The following is a 17,222-nucleotide window of genomic DNA, read 5'->3' as shown; positions in this document are numbered from 1 at the left end:
TGAGCACTGAAATCAGGCAGCAGCGACAAGGTCAGATTAGGACACAGGCCTGGAGAGAGCCACTGGCACGGCCACCTCACAAAGCACATCAGCCAAGGGGACTCAGAAGCCTAAACTCTTTCCTTCGCCTCACTGGCCTCCCACTCTCTCATGCAAGGAAACCTGACACCCTCTGCCCTTTAGCAGGAAGAGCCATGAACCTCAGAGGGAGAACAGCTTTGCCCTAAGGATCACTGACAAGCCCACCAGGGGCATCTGGACCTGCTGGGTTTTCTATTTCAGAATCCCTCCACCACCAATCCCTTCTGGCTTCTTGTTGGGGAGGGCAGGCCTGGGCTCAAGTTCCTCCCTCCCTGGAGGGTGGGAAGTCCTCCTTCGCCCTTTCCCAGCCTCTCCTGAGTGCCTGTGCCCAGCGAAATTCATCCATTTGCCCATGCCACCCTGTGCTCATTCATTTGGCCGGCAATCCCCTAGACAGCCTCTGAGTGCTTGGTCCAGTAGGCTTGCAGACACCACAGGAGGAGTGACACTCCCCCTTTCCAGCTCAGACGGCAGCAAGTGTACTGGGTGTCAGTCAGCAAGGGGCAATCAGGGCCTGGGGGAACTCACGCCATCCTACTGCCTTCCCAGGGCAGCGACCTTTATGATTCCAATTTCCTTATTGTGGTTCTCTAGCTTGGCTTGGCACAGCATTATCTGGGGTTCTTCTTAAACCTACAGAGCCCTGAGTCCTACCCTCCCTGCCCCCAGATTCTGTAGGTCAGAGATAAGGCCCAGAAATCTCTCTGTTTTGAAGCTCCCTGGTGATTCTGAGGGTGTTTGGCCAAAGGCGGATGCGGTAAGGGGGAATCATGGAGGAGGGGAGGCCATTGGAGCTGAGACCCTCCAAGAGAATGAAAGCCCTAGCCCTCCCCTTGCCTCCACTGAGCCCAGACCCAAAGGCTGTGGCCTCACCAACTTCAGAGCCCAGCCAAGTTCATGTTTACTCCAGTCAGCAGGATAAGTGCAGGGAGGCGGGTGGACCAGCCTCAGATCTTCCCCTGCCACCGAAATTGGGTTCTCCTCAGGCCTGACTTGTCTGACACCAGCGGCTCGGGACCCCAGGGGTAGGTTAGTCCACATTCCCCCATTCCCCAGACAGAGCACAGAGAGCGGCTCTCCTGCTCGGACCCTGGCCAAGCCCGCACACCGCACACTGCACTTCAGCCCACAGTCCCAAGGTCAAAGAAGGGGAGCTATTGAGTGACCAAAGCTGCAGGATGGGCCATGACCCCTTCCCCCTCCCTGGCAAGCCTCTCACAGCAGTGCTCCCCTTCCTCTTCCCTCAGCAGCCACCCTGGGCACCCTTCCTTGTCTCTCCATCTCCCCAGGGGAGCCCCCGATTGCCATAATTGCCCCACCTGAAAATTGCAGAAGAGAAATCAGCAGTGCAGCCCTCTCTGCCCCCCACCACCCTTCCCAGATTTCTCATTTGTCTGTCTTTCCGGGTCTGCGCTCACAGACCGCATCTGTCAAGCCAGGAGCCCTCCCTCTGCTCCTCCGCCCCACACCCCGAACTCAGGTGCACTGGCCGTTGACCGGCACTGGGTGGAAGGGCTGAGATGACCTGAGAAGGTGGCTGCCTACCCTAGGTCTCTACAGATCCTCGCACACTTGACTCCCAGATCTCAGTGTCCCCGACCCATCCTCACCTGCCCTGGGCAAGGAGCTGACAGCGTGGGAACATTCTAAATGCTCCAGGGATCAAGAAATGCAGCTGTCGCTTGCCCTTCTGTCCCCACACTTGCTTTAGGCCCCAAGGAGTAAAGTGTGGCCCGGTGATAGCACCCCATCCCCACTCCCAGGCTCTGCACAATCCACTCTCTCACTGATCCTCCGGGACAGACCATTCTCCCCCAGGCCAGAGCTGTCTCAGCTCTCCCATCAGAGCAGAGGGCCAGGGAAAGGCTCTCAGGGTCCCTTCACAGGGCTCTCTGGCTTCCTGGCCTCCCCCCCTCCGCCCACGGCTTCAATAGACTGAGCCACAGAGAACACATCTAGGTGCCCACTCCCTACTTCTCATCCCTCCTCCAGCAAGTTGGCAATTTAGAGTCGGCAGGGAGAGCAGGGTCCATCCCCAAGACCTTCCTCGGGATGAAAGGGGACAGCCAGCAGGGTGAGGGTTGCTGGAGTGCAACTAGGCCGAAACCTCTCAGGGTTCCCCTTCCCCTGCCATCCACCCTGGTCTTAGGGGCGGTCAGGCTGGATCCATTAATCTGAAATTTGCCCCCCGACCCGATCCCAGAATCAGCAAGAGTAGTCCCTGTCCTCTGCCCATCGAGTGCTGGGTTAGGAAGGAGAAGGATGAAAAGAAAGCAGGCAAGGCGCAGGTTCCTGGAAGGCGTCTTTAATCAGGATTTGGTAGTACACAAGCTCTCCGGATTGTCTGCATTAACATACAGGGACTTAAAAAGGCACAAGATCCCTCGCACAGCGACGCGTGACGGCGGGGCGCCCCCCACCCCCGCCGGTGCGCTGCCGTGTGCGCGTGGGTGCGTGTCCGTGTCCCACCCCCGTGGCGGCGCCGCGCGTGTGCGTGTCGGTTTCAAGTGTTGGATTTGTACAGTACTCGCAGTCTAGGGGCGGGGGCTCAGTGCATGCTTTTCCACCCGGGCCCAGGGCCCCCCGCCCCGACGCCGCTATGTACACTGAGGACGCACCCCGGAGAGAGAGAGGAAGAAAAAAAAAAAGCGTCCCATCTGTGTGTGTGTGTGTGTGTGTGTGTGTGTGTGTGTGTGTGTGGTTTTGAGTTTTTCGTGCATGCTTACGCTGGCCGGGGTCGGGGAATAGTGCAAGCTTATAATACAGTATTATTGCAGTACAAAAAGGGGGGGCCATGATGGGGGGAGGTTTAGGAATAAACCGGCTGGAATTCGGGACTTCTGGAAGGGTCCTCTCCCCAATCCCCTTCCCATCCCTCGCTCCCCTCCCCACCACGATTAGGAAGCGTCTCCCCACGCTGGGAGGGGATCCTCGGGTCCCTGGAAGGAAGGGGCTCAGCTGGGCCCCGGGCTGAGCTTCCCCCCTCCCACCAGTCCCACCTCTCAGGGGGCAGGGGCTAGCCCTCTCTTTGCTAAATACTGTCAAACATTAGGACCCCCACCCCCCGCCTGCTCCCCCACGGAAGCCCCTCCAATGGGGGGAGAGGGGTTGACGGAGCAAGTGCAAAGGAAGCAGATGTTGGTCCCTGAGTTTTATTTTCGGGGGTGGGGAGGGAGAAGAGCTGGAAGTGGGGGCGTGTTTGGGGACCCCCAGGGCCCTCAGTCGTGGAGTGGGGTGGGGCAGGAGACACGGACGTAGAGGCGTGGGCAAAAAGGGGGTGTTGGGTGGCTCTGAGAAACCTAGGCTCAAAGCTTGGCTCCCCCTCAACTCTGGGCTCTTTGGCATCCAAGTGCAAGGCCAATTATGGGGGCCGGGGGGAGGCTGTGGGCGGTGAGGTAACAGGTATCGGGGGTGGGGAGACACCCCCCCCCCGGCCAGCCCCTCGTCTGCACCCCGGCCCTGGAAGCACTGAGGGGCGAGCCCCCGCCCCGGGGCCGGGGACCCAGAGGCCGCGAGCCAGCGGAGGGGAAAGCAAACACAAAGTTGGCGCGGGCGCGGGGCGGCAAGGGGTAAACCCGGAGCGGGGTACTTTAGCAGCAGGCAGCTCGGCGGGGGCGCGCGCGGGGGCGGGGCTGGGAAGCCGGCCGGTACCCTGGTCGCGCGCATAGCAGCTAGTTAAAAAGACGGACTGTACATTCGTGGCGCGCGGGCCGCGGGCGGGCTGTGGGGGCGGGTCCCGGGGGCGGGAACGGAGCGGAAGTGGTGATTGGGGTCCTGTTACAGTAGAGTTAGAAACCTGCGAAAGGTGCCCGGAAACGCGATCTTTGTGCTCTCCCAGCCGGGGGCTGCTAGTTTGCTTCCGGAGAGTGGATGAAATGTGCGCGAGTCTATGGAGGGTGCGTGTGCGTGTGCGTGTGTGTGACGGCCAGTTAGTCTCGGCAAGGTGAACCCCACCCCCCGCACCCACAAAGCCCGTGCAGGTAGAAGGGAGGGTAAGTGGTGGGACTGACGGCGGAGCCAAGTGGAAGGAGAGGTCTAGGAAGGTTCCCGTAGTCCTTTGGGCTTCATTGCCCCTCCTCCCCGACTGCTTCTCAACGCTTTACTTGAGGGAAGGGGCCCACTCAGGCTCCGGGGTGCCCTGAACTGGGAAGCCCACTGGGTGGTATGGGGAACCATTGGGGATATTTGAGGGATGTGGTCCTCAGGCTGGGAGCCTCTCCCTTAGGGAGAAGGATGCTTTAAAATTTTCAGAGGCTCGCCCGCTAGTCCCAGGGGACACCTCTGTCCCCAAAGGGAATAACACAAACTTTGGGGACATGCCCCCCAACTTAAGGAGGGTGATTTGCCACCCTCCTTGTTACCAAGGACTGCCTATGGGGGCGGACTGATTCCTGCCCTTTGGGTTGGAATCTCGGTGGAGTTTGGGGGTGATGTTCAGGCCCTCCTTACGGGTCTATGCTTCCATCCTCAGGTACCAAAGCTACCCAAAGACAGCAGAGGATATTCCATCCTCCCACAGCCAGGGGTCCCCACACACTCCTGAGCATGGTCTCCCCTGGCCACTCAATATAGACACGTTTACCGCAGCTCCTCTGCCATCCAGTAGCTCAAGCTCCGCTCCCCCTCCCCCACTGCCTGGGCAGACAGCACCACCCCTCCCCAGAAAAAGGGACCTAGGCAGGGCAGAGGAGAGAAAAGGAGGGTCCTGGGACCCTCTACAGAGAGGACCCCTACCTTTTCCTGGGATTGAAGGGGTCTGCCCACCCCTCTTGGCTCGGGAAGCAAGGGTTATTGTACCAGCATGGCTCAAAGGTGCCATCATTCCCCCACCTGCTGGGCAAGGCTGTGCCCATTTTCCCCCAAACTGGAAATGCAGAGGGAGATTGATGGGTTCGGGATGCTAGAGGTTGGGATGAGTGTTGAGTGGTTATTGCTGTGACCCAAGCTGCCTTGAGTGCGTGGGAGTGTCTGTTCATTACTGAGAATTCACTAGACCATTTTTCACTGACCCAGGGTCCTGTGCCCTCAGAGAAAATCCTGGTCCTACCAGGAGGACTCCACTTGCCACAAACAAGTTCACTGGCCCACACACACATTCAGACACACAAACCATGAGGTCATTGACACGTACACACAGCACACACCACACAACCCCACTGGCCGTGATCTGCCTCCTCTAAGAAGCCCACCTGATTTGAGTTCCCAGGAAGAACACCGTCCCCTAGAAGTGCTGCAGCCTTGGACAGAAGAAGGGGGTGGGGAGCCCTCAGGCTCCCAGAGGTTGCAAACTGAGTTCAGTCTCTGCCCTTGAACCAGTTTTGTTTGGCTCACAGTGATTTTTCTTTAAAAAATTGTTCTTTTAAAATTTGATGCCAATAATTAAAAATTGGGAGATTTCACATAAAAATTGGAAGATAGTGGCAACATTGGCTGAGCTGAGGATGGGGGGAGTGCGTCTCCCATTTACCACGGTCCCCAAACCTGGCCACGCTTTGACATGGCTCGGCCCCTGCTGAGGTGTGAGTTGGTGACACTCGGCTCAAATCTCCATGGCCAGTGCTCACCAATGCCAGTACGCCCGTGAGCCCGAAGCTCAGGCCCCACCCCCCATACCTCAAGGTCATGGGTCTGAGCACCTGCCTTCTCACTGCAGCTCTGACTCCACCCACTGGATCTCCTGAACTGCTTTGGGATGCTTGGGGGTGTGAGATGGAGAGGGTGGGGCCTCTGGAAAGATAGGGTGGGCCACTTCAACCAACCCTGGCACTCTGGAGGGATACCCCCACCCCACACCATCCCACACCTCTGGAAAATGGAGAAAAAAGGAGAGTCTGGCTTCCTTTTAGATAGAGGAGGAGGGGCCAAGCAGAAAGGACAGTAAATAGATCACTACACAGACTAAAATGCTCTAAAACTCCAATCAAACAAGACCTCAGTTATTCGGCATTGGCGGGTGTTTTTACGTTTTCGTAAATTAAATATTCTGATTAATCCATTAAATGCAGATAATACTGGGATCGACCTCATAGGCTATTATGAGGATTAAATGAGTTAATTCTGTAAAGTGCTTAGATCACTGCCTGGCACATAATAAGCCCTGTGTGCCAGTGACCGTTTAATAAAATAAAAAATTAATAATTGGAAGCCACCACTATATGCAGGGTGTGACTATTTCAAAGTACAGTAAAGAGTGCTGCCTCTTTTCAGAGCTGACCCTGGGGAAGCTGTGTGCTTTCCCCCAGCAGGGAATCATTTCTTGAAATATTCTGACCTCTTTGGGGAAAACCCTTCGGAGAAAGCCTGACAAGACTGCAGACTCACAACTTCCCTAGCCAGCCTGGGAGCTGGAGACAAGGAGCTCAACTCCGAACCGTGCATGGCTCTGCCGAGCTGCACGTGAACTTGACTCAACACATGTGGCTTCAAATGGCCTTCGCTATTTCCAGAAATCGGAGCCACCCTCAAAAGATAATCATGTTATCAGGATCCCCTCCTGTTGGCTTAGAGCTTTCCGGCTTACAAGATGCTCTCCCCTCCACCGCAGAGGGTGTGCAAAAGGATGTCCCTCAAAGGACAAAATATCTGAATCATGATCTTACTTTAAAGGACACACCCTCTCCCACAGGTATCAGTTTTGGCGGGGGGGGGGGTGTCTGTGTGAAAATTCAGCCACCTTTGGAATGCTTAACAAGATTCCCCACCTCCAAAGGCTTTGGAAACAGAAATATGTATTTAACGCTAAAACGAGGCTGAAGCTAGTGCCATCATCTTTGATAAGTCACAAGGCACTTTGGGATCTTAGAGTACCTCAGGGTTCTGGTCACTGAGTGGGAGCTGCGTTCAGGTAGTGGAACCCTCTGGAAGGGAATGCCGGATAACCGAGTGCTTGGTGTCATTTAACCCCAGATAGCACGGACCCTGCCCCCACGGCTGCTGCTGACTTTTGGAGCTGCTGGTGGACAGACTCCCCTTCACTTCACCCCCTGCCACTCATTGGGGAGGGTGGGAAGAGGGCCAGAGGGGAGCGGGGAGAGAAGGGGGCAGTGCCGGAATGCGGGAGTGGGGCTACTGTTCATCCCACCCCCTAACCTTTGTGCTTTGTGTTTTCTGTCCTTTCTTTTCAAAGGGTCTACCCTGACCCCTCCTCTACCCTCTGCTGAGCCACCCGAAACAGACTGGAGGGCAACAGAGGCTTGACCTTGGGGAGGTTCAAAAGTGAGCGGGTGGGATGAGGTGGGGGGGCACAAGTACTAGGTAACAAGTCTGGCTTCATTCCTAGCTGAGGAAGGTGCTCTTGGCCCAGACATCCTCCAAAAAGAACAGATTTTGAAGAAAAGAATGTAGTGAGTGTGGGCATAGCTCATGTGAGTGAACTAGACACAGTGCCAGCCAGCCATGAGGACATCTCAGCCGACAGCACTGCCCACCCACTTACGACATCCCCAAGCTGGGCCAAGGACCCTGAGGCCTCTACTCCAACCAGAGATAGCTGGGGAGTTGAAGGAAGTTGAGTTGGGAAGGAAGAAGAGTCAAAGGGAAAAGGCGGTAGAGAGAGGAGCCAAGATGAGAGTAGGTACATAGGAAACTACCAAGGACTGTCCAAATATTTTTCTGACTCCTTGACACACACAAATGCACCCTCACACACACCCACATACATAGGACTGCAACACTGCAAATTCAGTGGTGTCATTCACACTGGGGTCAATGTAAATGGTACGCCCTGGAATTGTGCAATGCCCAGCCTAAGCATCTATCCATGACAGCCCTGCCACATGCACAAATGCTCATCTATAATCACACTCATACTCACGAGCGTACATGCATGCACATAAGCATATACACAGATACAGTCTCACTGCAATAAATATTTTGCAAACCTTCAGGTCTCATCCCTTCCTTCCCTTTCTCTATAGGCACTACCCTTCCTGGCACCCTCTTCGCCACTACTCCATTGCCCAGGGAAACAGAGGTGCTGGCTGACAGGGGCAGGAATGAGGAAAGGGAACCTTGGAGGTCCCTGCAGTGACAGGTTGGGGGCTGAGAAATGAGCAGAAAGGACATAGCGATCTGGCATTCTGACCCCCTCACCCATCTCCATATCCCCAGCTGATCTGCCTACCCTGTGCTCTGTCTTCACCATGGCCCCTGGGGCCCAACTGGCGTGGCTGAGCCCCTACAGGAAGGAGTCACCCTCTAAGAGGGGCACTGGTGGGGCTGTGTGTCTGGGATTTGTCCTGAGCTCACAGCCGCTACCTTACCCTTAATAACCTACCCTCTCTGCCACTGCTTCTAGACTGGGTCTCCTCACCCCCAGGCTCCAGCCTCCTCTGACGGGCAGATGCCAGGCCCCCATTCATCCATCCTCGGCTCCTAAGGAGCTGGGCCAGGCCAACAAACCCAGCAGAGGGCGATGGCATATATGCCTTGGGTGAAGGGCAGCCTACAGTGGCCTGAGCTCCAGGCCTCCTGGGTCAGATGTGGGAGGCAGGAGCTCTGTCCTCTGTGACAGTGGCATGCGGTAGGCTCACTGGGTCACAGGACCGCGCCCCCCCCCCAACATCACTGAGTATGGCACTCCCTACCAAACCCCAAACCTGGCTGACTAGGCCCACATCTCATACACAGGGGCACATGCCTTGCCCCGTGCAGATAGACAGACACTCCTCGGGAGGGTCTCTGTCTTCTGCCACTCCCCCTCAGGGGCGAACCAGGCCCCGCCATGCCAAGAAATCACAGATTAAACAGAATCGACTCCATGCCAGACTGCCTCTGACCCGGCATGCCTTGTCTCCCTGCGGCCTTGCTTTCCACTGGACTCTGGACCCATTGGTGGCTCCAGCCCTGTGTCTCTGTCCTGTCCCTGAATCGGCACCGACAGCCCCACCCCCCCTGCACCATTTGGCTGGCACCAAGCAAAGGGAGACGTGGAGGGGTGGGGGTGGGCATTACAGTACCTTGGCCAACGTTATGGGGGGCTGTATTGCATGATGGGGTGGGATGGGGTGTGTGAGTGTGTGATTATTGCGTCCTGGGAAGGAACCATGGTCTCTGCCTGCTCCCCACCCCCCCCACCTGCCCCCTCCAGGAGGGGGGGGAGCCCAGCCTAGGTCTTGTGGGTGAAGCGGGCCCACACCTGCTGCAGCTGGGACCGCGAGATGCGGAGCACCGAGGGCACGAGTCTGTGGTTGCCGGCGGCGAGGGGCGCGTGGCGCCGGTGGGGCGCCCGCACGGGGCTGCTCTCCGCCGAGCGGCTGCGCTGAATGAGGGAACCGGAGGAGCCGCCGCCGCCAGGGTGAGGGTAATGCTCGGTCTCCAGCGTGGAGGAGGAGAACACGGAGGACGCCAGTCGTCGCAGAGGGCTGTACCGCGGGAGGGAGTGCCCCGAGAGTCTGTCCTCCTCCAACTGAAAGAGACCAAGAGAGTGGAGGGAAAAGAGGCGTCAGGCACAGACTCGACAGCTCCGTCTCGGGGGCCACCCACCGCTCACAGCCCCTGCGGCGCTGGCGTCCCGGGCAGGGGGCCAGGGTCGGGCAGGTGGAGGGGGTGCACGCCGCCCCATCCTGCCTCAGAACCTAGACTCTGGCCGCCAACTCCCTTCCCAGTCCTCCTCCTCTCTGGCACTCCTCGCACCGCGGTCTCCTTGCAGAGACCTTGGTGCTCACCACCCCTTGGGCAGCCTACCTGCCTTAGCCCTACCCAGCTCAGAGCGCCCTCCGGACTGAGGAATCCTCCCCGCGGGAAGGCCCTTCTGCAACGGCTGCCTGCCATCTGTCTCCCCGGCTGTTCTTACTCCTCAGGACGTCTGGAGAACATTTCCTGCACACCCTCTGCCCCGGTCACCGAGGAGGGGCCAAGGGCTCCGCGACAGAGCGTAGCAGAAGGGTAGGACTCTGGAGTCCAACGACTCATGTTTGCATCCCAACTCCACCGCTCACTACCTGGGTGACCTCAAGCAAGTTACTTCACTTCTCATGCCTCAGCTTCCTTACCTGTAAAATGGGGGCAACAATGTTTCCCAGCTCATGGGGTTGTTATAAGAATTAGATGTTATGATAGACACAGCACTTAGGACTGCCATGGAGTAAATGCTGTGTCATGTGAGCTGTCTGATTATCCTTTAAGTCACTCTTGAGAGTGAGGAGAGGAATAGAGGAGTGGTAGGGGGAGGGGCAGACGGAAACCATTCCTCCAAAGTGGCTTTTTCCTTGTCCTCTCCCAGCCAAGCCACAAGGCAGTGGCTGGGAGGGCCTTGGCCACATCACAGGCATCAGGAAGAATCCTGTCTGTGCCCTCCTGCCCTCGTACCCTCAGAGGGCAAAGGGAAAGTGGGCTTGTGTGTCCCAGGCCTGTGGGGATGGAAATGGTGGCTTGGGTGTCACCAGACCTTTCCCACCCTGACCCCTAGCTCTTCCTGTGACTGAAGGCAGTTTGAATAGCTTGGGGGGGGGGTGCTGAGGATGGCCTGGGCCAGCTGCCAGAGAGCTGCAGAGGAGGGGGCCCAGGACACTCAGCTCCAGGGGTCCCTTGTTGACATCAAATGGGGGCAGAGGGACCCAATGCGGAACCTCCATCAGAGAGGGAAGGAGAGAAGATTCCATAGGATTGCCTTTGCCCCCACCCTGCTTTCCCTTCCCCTTCTCTTTGGCCAAGTCTAGGTTTCTTCTGAGCTGGTCCTAGCTGTGCTGAGAATTAGGGGTCTGAGGCCCTCCGGCCAGGAGACAGGCATGCCAGCAGCTGCCCCAGCTCCTCCCACGGCACATGTGCATGGCTTAACCCCCCAGCCAGAGTTTGGTCAGCTTCCGGGGGGACTTAATCCCAGCATGCCCCTGCCCCTTCACTTGCCTCCCATGCCCAGCTGAAGCACCACCTTTGCGAGACCACTCAGCTTCCCAGGCAGGCTCCCTATTCTAGCAAAGAAGCGTTCTCTGTTAAATACCTTATGGCCCTTGACGATGAACACCCATGTCCACACCTTGGCATCCCCACCCCCACTCTAAACGCTGAGCTCCAAAAGGGCAGGACTGCGAAGCCTTGTTCTTTGTCCCCCGCCCCCAGCACACTGCCTGGCACGTGGCAGGGAGATGCTCTAGCCGCCACCAAGCAAAAGTCCACGTACTCGGAGAATGCTGACCTGCAGTGTTATCAGCCAGAGACAGCCGGCAAAGGATGGCAAACATCCCTCCCCCAAATCACACACTCTGTCTGCTGCCTTCCCCTCTGCCCTAGATTTCCAGCCACTTCTAATTTGCACCTTCAGTTCCTTGGGGAAGAAAGTGAGGTGTGTGCAAAGAAAAAGTTTAAAGTATCATGGCATTCCCACCGAAGAACAAGAGATCCTCTAAAATTATGTCTGGTTCCACAGTATCCTGTCCCTGCTCCCTGCGGGGGGGCGCACATGACAGCATTTCGAGGGCTCATATCCTTAGGGATCACTGTTATTGTGAGGCAGTTCACACATCAGCCACTGAGCAAAGCAAGCTAGATCTAGGAGGGGATTCCCTGCAGACACGTGGCAGGGTGGGGGTCCGCAAGCTGACTCCAACGTGCGGCCAGGCTTGGGAGCCCTCACGTAGGCTGAGATCGGGACTCCCTCCAGACCAAAGAAAAGGAGGAACAAATGCTCCCCTTCTCTGTCTTCCTGTGCCCCTGACAAGGAAGGTCCCTGCTTTGCCTATACTGTGCTACACTGAATACACGGTATTGTCACCGCCATGCGCGCACGCACACACAGGCCACTGCGCGCACTGCTGTGCCCAAGGCGCACCTGCTGACATGGCCCAGGCAGCAGGTGCGCACACACGTGTGCATGCCCCCCTCCCACGCGCTCGGGCTCTCTGTGGCCTGTGTGCGCTCCTCTCCTAAACGCACAGGCCTCACCCAGCGCTCACCCCGCTCTACCTCTGGCCTGCTGGCGAGCCTGGGCTAAAGGCTTAGCCCCTCCAGCCTCGGTTTCCTTACCTTTTAAAGGGGGGATTGCCTTATTCACGTTACTGCTGTAAGGAAGACACATGTGACGTACGGAGGCGCTGCGACGGTGCAGCTCTGGTCACTGTCACGGGAATTATGCTCTGATCCTTCTCAGCCCTCCAGCTCTGCCACCCCCATCCCGGCCTCCAGGGTTCTCTGTGCCCCTGCAGACCCGCTGCCTGCTGCGTGACACCGCTGGTGCGCACACCCACACCCACGTGCACGCCTGAGCTACGCAGACACGGAAACACGCGCGTGCACACGCACACAGCTGAAGAAGGCTAACCGGCTTCGCTGCTGTGCGCTGTGGGGAAACCAAGGCCCAGGAATGCCTAACACGCCCTCCAGACACATACAGCTCACTTCGTGCCCACAGCGCAGCAGGACCTAAGCCCCACCGTGAGACTGTACATGAGGCCCACGTCCGCTCCCCGGCTCTCTCTCCTCACCCGCTTGGCTGCAAGTCCCTCCTATAAGGACCCTTCCCAGGACCCGGGAGGAATCTGAAGGTGAGGAAAACCTCCAGAGAGCTCAGCTCCCTCTCTGAGATCCATTTGGCCTGTAGTCACCAGGAGGGGCCCAGCAGAGGACCCAGGTCCAGAGCCCCGGCCCCCTGACCTTGATTCTGGGCTGTCTCTCTACCCAACACCACCACTGTCAGCCTCCCCTCCTAGACTCTGCACTTCCTATGACCTCTGATGCCTCTGGTACCCGGCGCAGGCTAGATGCTCAGCAAGGGTGGAAGGACTTGGTACCCAACAGCGGAATGAGTGCAGGAAAAAATGAGAGAGGAGCGAGACAGAGCTTCCTCTCTGTCCAGTGCTGGCCCTGGTGGGAACAAGGTCCCCAACCCAGTCGTGCTGGCCCACACCTTGCCCTGGCTGAGCCTCCAAATCAGGTTGGCTAGGACCTCTCTGGGTGGGGGCTCAGAGTTCCCACTTTCTAAGCCCCCAGTTTTCAGAGTCCATGGCACAGCTTGGATGCACACCCCCAAGGCCCTCTTTTCTAAACAAGGGGATGGGGACTAGACACAGCCCTGCCTGGAGCTGCTCTTCTCCAAGGCACCCATGTGCTCCCAGGCCGGCCGGCCTCCCAATCTGCACAGGCAACAGGCCTGAACCCTGGCATTTTCCAGAGCCACCTGGCACACGCCCCGACGTGGGTTGACTGAGTGGAACGCGGCACAGCCCCGGAGCCCTCCAGCGTCACCTCCTTGGCTCTCCCCGGCCCCTCTGAGGAACCATGCTCCCTTCAAAACCACTCCGTGATGGCACCACTGTCCACCCAGAACTCTCGTCATCGGCCAAGAACCCCCTGCTCACAGCCCCTCAGTCCTCTCCCCAACACCTCTCGGTTCCATCCACCCTGCCCACATCCAGAGCCCCTGGCCTGGTCCAAGCCACCAGGGTGCTCTCCTGCTGGCGCCTGCCATGGGGCCTTCCTGCTTGTAGTTCTGGGCCCTTTTATCCATTTTCACCCACCCAGCAGCCAGAGGGTTCATTCAAGAGCACCGATGCGATCATGGCACACCCCTGTTTAAAAGCCTTGGGTGGCTCACCGAGCCTTCCGCATTGAACCCTCACCCTTTAGCTTCGCCCCAAGGCCCTCCGGGACGGGCTGGGCACCTGCCTCACAGCCTCACCTGCCCTGCGACACACCATCAGGGCGGCGGGTTCTGACAGCCGCCGGGCCTTTGCATGCACGGTCCCCTTGGCCCCGGAGGCCTTTCTCCTGCTTTGTCAGCTGACTGACACCACTCATCACACAAGACTCAGCTCAGAGTGTGGAGGGCACTTCCTCTGGGAAGCTCTGGCCTCCCCCAAGCGTGACTTTGGACCCTTAAACCTGTCTACCTTCCCCGCAGCCTGCAACTGTCGGGTGCTAGTCAGCAGCCCCCAAGGAGCCCACGGGGAGCCCACGGGGAGCACTCCAGGCCAACATTATAGGCATCCAGGGCTGGGGAGTGGGGTGCAAGCCCAAGCTTACCTGTCTCTGCGGGCCTGTGGGATCCGACTCTCTCCGTCGAGGGCGGGGTCCCGAGTGCAGGGGCGAGTGGGAAGGGCTGCCGGGCGTGGGGGGCTGTGACGTCTCTGACCGGCCTTCGGCCTGGCTCGGCTGGGGTGGGAGGGGCTGGAACGGAGTCTGCCGAGGGTCCTCCTCAGCCAGCGTCTGCATGCCTCGGCCCCGGGGCCGGACGGTAGGCTCTGCCCCCGGCCGCCGCCGCTCCTCGCCCTCCTCAGGCAGCGGCCGCAGCTCCTCAGGCTCCTCGTCCGTGGTGCCCGACGTGCTGGGCTCGGCCCCCGGTGGGAAGTCCTTGAGCTCTGTCTCCTTGTCAATGATGACCCACTCCTTGCTGTCAAAGTCCTCCTCCTCGGCCAGCGGCACGGAGCGGAAGGCGTTGCTAAGGGCCTCCTGTTCCACGGAGGCGGACACGTCCATGCGGCCGCTGGCCTGCCGGTCGGGGTGGCCCGTGTCCACTGACAGCATCTGGGCCGGCTGCGAGGAGCAGGCCTGGCGCGAGGGGGAGCCGGGCAGGTCCATCCGCGACCTGCAAAGCCACCCGAGGGAGGCTCAGTGCCCGGCCTCTCCAAATCTCCAAGGAACCCGAGCAGGAGGCCAGGGGGATGCGCCGCCTGGAGCCCACTGAGCAGAGCGTCTCTCCCACCGGGGCCAGGCCTGCTCGCCTCCCGGCTCACCGCCCCGCCCACCTCACTGCCCATAGAGATCCCACCCATTCACGCGTTCATTCATTCATTCGCTCAACACAAGGATTCGGATGCTTACGGTGTTCCAGGAATACAAACACGCAGAAAATAAAACCTGGTTCCTGTGCCCAAGCAACACTCTCTTCTGGACCACCCGGGAAACCTAATCTCCCGAAAGCCAACTTTATGCTCCCGGTGCAGTGCTCATACCCTATCAGAGGCTCCCTCCTGCTGCCGTCAGGGCAAAAGCACCCACCTTGCCCTTGAGTGGGTAGATAGTCTTTCTAGCTTCTTCTACCACCACCCTCTAGGCCTGCCTGGCTGGTTTCACCACCCCCAACAAACTCCAGTGGCTCCCAGCCTTGAGGACAAAGTCCATATTCCTTAGTTTGGCACTCAAGTGGCCAGGCCAAGGCCCAGGTTCACCATTCTCCTAGCCAGACCCGTCTCCGATTCACTGGCTTTTCCCCAAGCTGCCCGTGTGTTCAAACTTCGGTGCCATTACGCCTGTCCCTCTCTGCACACCCCTTGCCATCCCACCTGGCATGGATGGCGCCTCCTGTGGGGAGCCTTCCTGTCCTGCTCGGGGGCTGGTTTGTCTTCCCAGAGCGGTCTGTGTACCCCTCTCACCACGGAGTGGAGCACGCGTGTTTACATATCTGCCTCCCCGAGAGGCCGTGAGCTCTGCCAGGCAGGGGCTAGGTCACGCTGGGCCAGGGATCCTACCTTGGGACATCTCTTCCGTTGTTACCTTCCACTGTGCGGTGAACCTCACATTACTTCCAGAGGTTCTCAGCCTGGGAGGGGGCTGGGAATCAGCCCCAAGGTGAAGGTTTTGCTGGTTGTAGGAAAGGCGCCCCCCACTGAGAACCACGGAGGCTTAGCTCCCCAGGGTGGTGCACACCCTCACACTCAGCTGTGGGCAGGGGGCTGACTCTTATTCTTCCCCAGCCTCAAGCCTGTGAGAGAAGGGGGTGCAGCTCAGAGCCACTGTGGGGCTTTCTCAACCTCCTCCCACCCTGGTCTGTGGGACTTACCTCCTCCCTCTCCACGAGATTTTTACTGATTGAATAAGGCTTAAAGGACATACATCCCTGAGGGAGGCCATCCAGGGTCTCCCTGGAAATGGCTGATGTGGCTTCCTTTCCTGAGCGTGTAGTTTGTTTTGACGGACATAAAGGTGAGTGGGTGCCCAAGGAAGAGAGGGGGTGAAGGTGGGAGAAAGGGGGTGAAGAAAGGAGGGGAAAGTGGGCCATCCAATCTCATCTGCTTCATACTTTTTCCTGCTCCCAAGAGCCCCAGAACCCACCCAAACCCTCTGCCCTGCCCTACAAGATCCTGAACCTTCCCTTCCAGAACATCTCTCCTCAGCTGTCTCCTCTTCACATTAGCCCTGAAACAAGGGTTCACTCTGAGTCAAACCAATCTGCTCTTCAGGACTGTCTGTTCAGGGCATTCCCACCTGTCTTCTCCACTGATACCCCTTCCACACTGCCTTCCCTTGGTTCTCCTTGTTTCCTCAACCCTCTGGGCTACCACGGATGCAAACGAGGCCTTCAGTCCCAGGGAGGCCAACCTGTGTGAGCGTGAGGGTTGTCGGCAACCTGGGCACAGGGCCCATGTCCCTCTGTCCTGGGGTTGCCGCGGGGACTGGCATAGGCCTCTCCTGTCTTGAGTATTGCCACACTTCAAAGGGGCACTGTGTCCCATCCCAGGGGCAGGGTACAGTATGGAGCAGAATCCAGAGAAGGGGCCATGGGTGAGGTGGGGAGAAGGCCCACAGCGTGGATGGGAAAAAGTGCTCCATCCTCCTGAGCTGGGCCTTGGGAAAAGTCCCCTTTCCTGGTGCAGAGAAGACCACAGCCCTGCTGGGCGGTGAAGCCCCACCCAGAGCCACGCGAGAGTGGGGACATCTCTCAGAGGCCTCGGGTGGGGTTCTGGCACTGGTCCCTGATGGCCATGGGCCACCCTCACATCCCTCCATCCTGAAGGCTCTTTTTGGCTCTAAACTCTCCGTCCCACCAACCAGGTTTCCCCTCCCCCCTGCTCTGTGACATTCAGATCCCTGTGCCCCGACCCCCAAAACTTGATCCACCCCCTCTTGGAGCTGAGCGCTCCCTGAGCTCTCCTCCCAGGCCCCTCCCCCAAAGCTGAAGGGAGCCTAGTCAGCTGCTCTGAGGCATCAGTAATGAGTCTCTAGGGAGAGGTTCTGGGAGCACACCCACCTACCGGCTCACCCCTCACCCCCTCCTGGGCCCGGGGACCCAGCCTACCCCTCCTACAGCCCGCCTCAACCCCACATCCCTTCGTGGCGTGAACTGGGACCTCTGTACCCCCCACCCCTCTCCAGGCCTTGTCACTGACTAACCAAGTCCGACCCCAGGCCCAAGGATACCCCCCTCAACACCCCCAGGGTCCCCGCCTACCTCCACTTTGAATCTGATCTTTCTTGCAGAGCAGCCGAGC

At 58.6% G+C, this 17,222-nt stretch overlaps 1 protein-coding gene across 1 annotated transcript in view; it reads right to left on the bottom strand.

Moving 5' to 3' along the window:
- TTBK1 (tau tubulin kinase 1) overlaps positions 1-17,222 on the bottom strand; it is a gene marked incomplete at its 3' end in the record, with an annotated part of 32,379 nt that overhangs the window by 4,314 nt on the left and 10,843 nt on the right. Inside the window, exon 12 of the mRNA XM_034648258.1 lies at positions 14,038-14,599. Within this exon, the coding sequence (XP_034504149.1) occupies positions 14,038-14,599 (562 nt within the window). The remainder of the gene's footprint in view (positions 1-14,037; positions 14,600-17,222) is intronic.

Source organism: Ailuropoda melanoleuca, chromosome 19, assembly GCF_002007445.2.
Source record: "Ailuropoda melanoleuca isolate Jingjing chromosome 19, ASM200744v2, whole genome shotgun sequence".
In the NCBI taxonomy this organism is placed as follows: Eukaryota; Metazoa; Chordata; class Mammalia; order Carnivora; family Ursidae; genus Ailuropoda; species Ailuropoda melanoleuca.
Note: the sequence above shows the minus strand (reverse complement) of the source record. Positions and strands in the feature narration are given on the sequence as shown.